The sequence below is a fragment of the Hoplias malabaricus genome, chromosome 2 (genome assembly GCF_029633855.1).
Source record: "Hoplias malabaricus isolate fHopMal1 chromosome 2, fHopMal1.hap1, whole genome shotgun sequence".
Taxonomy (NCBI): Eukaryota; Metazoa; Chordata; class Actinopteri; order Characiformes; family Erythrinidae; genus Hoplias; species Hoplias malabaricus.
Window position 1 is genome coordinate 86,099,012 of NC_089801.1, and position 5,000 is coordinate 86,104,011.

The window sequence follows — 5,000 nt, forward strand, 5'->3', positions numbered from 1 at the left end:
CCTCACTGGAGAACACACACCACGGTTCCTCACCGGAGAACACACACCATGGTTCCTCACCAGAGAACACACAGCATGGTTCCTCACCAGAGAACACACAGCATGGTTCCTCACTGGAGAACTCACACCACGGTTCCTCACCGAAGAACACACAGCATGGTTCCTCAGCGGAGAACACACACCATGGTTCCTCACGGAGAACACACAGCAGGGTTCCTCACCGGAGAACACACACCACGGTTCCTCACCGGAGAACACACACCACGGTTCCTCACCGGAGAACACACACCATGGTTCCTCACCGGAGAACACACAGCATGGTTCCTCACTGGAGAACTCACACCACGGTTCCTCACCGAAGAACACACAGCATGGTTCCTCAGCGGAGAACACACAGCAGGGTTCCTCACCAGAGAACACACACCACAGTTCCATCCATCCATCCATTATCTGTAACCGCTTATCCAATTTTAGGGTCGCGGGGGGTCCAGAGCCTACCTGGAATCATTGGGCGCAAGGCAGGAATACACCCTGGAGGGGACGCCAGTCCTTCACAGGGCCACACCACAGTTCCTCACCGGAGAATACACAGCATGGTTCCTCAGCGGAGAACACACAACACGGTTCCTCACCGGAGAACACACACCACGGTTCCTCACCGGAGAACACACACCATGGTTCCTCAGCGGAGAACACACAACACGGTTCCTCACCGGAGAACACACACCACGGTTCCTCACCAGAGAACACACAGCACGGTTCCTCACCGGAGAACACACACCATGGTTCCTCACCGGAGAACACACCATGGTTCCTCACCGGAGAACACATAGCACGGTTCCTCACCAGAGAACACACAGCACGGTTCCTCACCGGAGAACACACACCATGGTTCCTCAGCAGAGAACACACAACACAGTTCCTCACCGGAGAACACACCATGGTTCCTCACCGGAGAACACATAGCACGGTTCCTCACCAGAGAACACACAGCACGGTTCCTCACCGGAGACCACACACCATGGTTCCTCACCGGAGAACACACACTACAGTTACACACCGGAGAACACACACCATGGTTCCTCACTGGAGAACACACAGCAGGGTTCCTCACCAGAGAACACACACCACAGTTCCTCACCGGAGAATACACAGCATGGTTTCTCAGCGGAGAACACACAACACGGTTCCTCACCGGAGAACACACACCACGGTTCCTCACCGGAGAACACACACCATGGTTCCTCAGCGGAGAACACACAACACGGTTCCTCACCGGAGAACACACACCACGGTTCCTCACCAGAGAACACACAGCACGGTTCCTCACCGGAGAACACACACCATGGTTCCTCACCGGAGAACACACCATGGTTCCTCACCGGAGAACACATAGCACGGTTCCTCACCAGAGAACACACAGCACGGTTTCTCACCGGAGAACACACACCATGGTTCCTCAGCGGAGAACGCACAACACAGTTCCTCACCGGAGAACACACCATGGTTCCTCACCGGAGAACACATAGCACGGTTCCTCACCAGAGAACACACAGCACGGTTCCTCACCGGAGACCACACACCATGGTTCCTCACTGGAGAACACACAGCACGGTTCCTCAGGGAGACGGGGGAAGAGATGGACGAGGGGGATGAGGGACAGGGGGATGAGATGGAGATGGAGGCGGTGGGGGACATGGGGATGAGAAGAATGGTGGGGGACAGGGGAGACAGGGGGATGAGATGGGCGAGGTAGGCGGTGGGGGACTTGGGGGTTAGATGGACGAGGGAGGCGGTGGGGAACAGGGGGATGAGATGGACGAGAGTGACAGTGGGGGACAGGGGGGTTAGGTGGATGAGGGAGGCGGTGGAGGACAGGGGGATGAAATGGACGAGGGAGAAGGTGGGGGACAGGGGGTTAGATGGACGAAGGAGACGGTGGGGGACAGGGGGATGAGATGGACGAGGGAGATGGTGGGAGACAGGGGGATTAAATGGACGAGGGAGACGGTGGGGGACAGGGGGATGAAATGGACGAGGGAGATGGTGGGGGACAGGGGGATGAGATGGACGAGAGTGACAGTGGGGGACAGGGGGGTTAGGTGGATGAGGGAGACGGTGGGGGACAGGGGGATGAGATGGACGAGAGTGACAGTGGGGGACAGGGGGGTTAGGTGGATGAGGGAGACGGTGGGGGACAGGGGGATGAGATGGACGAGGTAGGCGGTGGGGGACTTGGGGGTTAGATGGACGAGGGAGGCGGTGGGGAACAGGGGGATGAGATGGACGAGAGTGACAGTGGGGGACAGGGGGGTTAGGTGGATGAGGGAGGCGGTGGAGGACAGGGGGATGAAATGGACGAGGGAGAAGGTGGGGGACAGGGGGTTAGATGGACGAGGGAGACGGTGGGGGACAGGGGGATGAGATGGACGAGGGAGATGGTGGGAGACAGAGGGATTAAATGGACAAGGTAGACGGTGGGGGACAGGGGGATGAAATGGACGAGGGAGATGGTGGGGGACAGGGGGATGAGATGGACGAGGGAGATGGTGGGAGACAGGGGGATGAAATGGACGAGGGAGACGGTGGGGGACAGGGGGATGAAATGGACGAGGGAGATGGTGGGGGACGGGGGGTTAGATGGACGAGGGAGGCGGTGGGGGACAGGGGGATGAGATGGACGAGGGAGATGGTGGGGGACAGGGGGATGAGATGGACGAGGGAGATGGTGGGAGACAGGGGGATGAAATGGACGAGGGAGATGGTGGGAGACAGGGGGATGAGATGGACGAGGGAGATGGTGGGAGACAGGGGGATGAGATGGACGAGGGAGATGGTGGGGGACGGGGGGTTAGATGGACGAGGGAGATGGTGGGGGACAGGGGGATGAGATGGACGAGGGAGATGGTGGGAGACAGGGGGATGAAATGGACGAGGGAGACGGTGGGGGACAGGGGGATGAAATGGACGAGGGAGATGGTGGGGGACGGGGGGTTAGATGGACGAGGGAGGCGGTGGGGGACAGGGGGATGAGATGGACGAGGGAGATGGTGGGGGACAGGGGGTTAGATGGATGAGGGAGACGGTGGGGGACAGGGGGATGAGATGGACAAGGGAGATGGTGGGGGACAGGGGGGTTAGGTGGACGAGGGAGACGGTGGGGGATGAGATGGACGAGGGAGACGGTGGGGGACAGGAGGATGAGATGGACGAGGGAGACGGTGGGGGATGAGATGGATGAGGGAGACGGTGGGGGACAGGGGGATGAGATGGACGAGGGAGACGGTGGGGGACAGGAGGATGAGATGGACGAGAGAGACGGTGGGGGACAGGGGGGTTAGGTGGACGATAGAGACGGTGGGGGACAGGGGGTTAGATGGACGAGGGAGACGGTGGGGGACAGGGGGGTTAGGTGGACGATGGAGACAGTGGGGGACAGGGGGTTAGATGGACGAGGGAGACGGTGGGGGACAGGGGGATGAGATGGACGAGGAAGACGGTGGGGGTCGGGAACGGGGGACATACCGATGAAGAGGTTCCACTCCGGGTCCAGGTCGGCCTGGTTCGCCAGGCAGCCCTTCATCACGTTCTGACAGTAATTCCCACAAGGCCGGAGTCCCAGAAACCCGCCACAGTACGGACAGTACAGCATCTTCATCACCGCCTTCCCACATCCCGGAGACACGTTCACCTGCGGGAAGCAATCATCACATCAATAATCACATCGGAAATCTGACCTCCCTCAGAGCCCCCACCACATCCCGCTGATCCCGAGATCCAGGCGTATGTTCCTCACCATGGTCTCCCCCCCGTCAGCCTCCTTCGTCCATCTCATCCCCCTTTCCCCGCTGTCCCACTCGTCCACCTCATCCCCCCGTCCCCCATCCCCCTCGTCCATCCCATCCCCGTCCCCCTTTCCCCCTCGTCCATCCCATCCCCCTTTCCCCTCGTCCATCCCATCCCCCTTTCCCCTCGTCCATCTCATCCCCCTTTCCCCTCGTCCATCTCATCCCCCTTTCCCCCTTGTCCATCCCATCCCCCTTTCCCCTCGTCCATCCCATCCCCCTTTCCCCCTCGTCCATCTCATCCCCCTTTCCCCCTCGTCCATCTCATCCCCCTTTCCCCTCGTCCATCTCATCCCCATCTAACCCCTCATCCACCTCATCCCCCTTTCCCCTCGTCCATCCCATCCCCCTTTCCCCTCGTCCATCTCATCCCCCTTTCCCCTCGTCCATCTCATCCCCCTTTCCCCTCGTCCATCCCATCCCCCTGTCCCCCTCGTCCATCTCATCCCCCTGTCCCCTCGTCCATCTCATCCCCATCTAACCCCTCATCCACCTCATCCCCCTTTCCCCCTTGTCCATCCCATCCCCCTTTCCCCTCGTCCATCTCATCCCCCTTTCCCCCTTGTCCATCCCATCCCCCTTTCCCCTTGTCCATCCCATCCCCCTTTCCCCTCGTCCATCCCATCCCCCTTTCCCCTCGTCCATCCCATCCCCCTTTCCCCTCGTCCATCTCATCCCCCTTTCCCTTCGTCCATCTCATCCCCATCTAACCCCTCATCCACCTCATCCCCCTTTCCCCCTCATCCATCTCATCCCCCTTTCCCCTCGTCCATCCCATCCCCCTTTCCCCCTCGTCCATCTCATCCCCCTTTCCCCTCGTCCATCTCATCCCATCTAACCCCTCGTCCACCTCATCCCCCTTTCCCCCTCGTCCATCTCATCCCCCTTTCCCCTCGTCCATCCCATCCCCCTGTCCCCCTCGTCCATCTCATCCCCCTTTCCCCTCGTCCATCCCATCCCCCTGTCCCCCTCGTCCATCCCATCCCCCTTTCCCCCTCGTCCATCTCATCCCCCTTTCCCCTCGTCCATCCCATCCCCCTGTCCCCCTCGTCCATCTCATCCCCCTTTCCCCTCGTCCATCCCATCCCCCTGTCCCCCTCGTCCATCCCATCCCCCTGTCCCCCTCGTCCATCTCATCCCCCTTTCCCCTCGTCC

At 60.3% G+C, this 5,000-nt stretch overlaps 1 protein-coding gene across 1 annotated transcript in view; it reads right to left on the reverse strand.

Annotated features, from left to right (window-relative positions):
• gpc6a (glypican 6a) overlaps nt 1-5,000 on the reverse strand; it is a 93,312-nt gene that overhangs the window by 37,889 nt on the left and 50,423 nt on the right. The window contains exon 4 of the mRNA XM_066657191.1: nt 3,526-3,691. Coding sequence (XP_066513288.1) covers nt 3,526-3,691 — 166 coding nt within the window. The remainder of the gene's footprint in view (nt 1-3,525; nt 3,692-5,000) is intronic.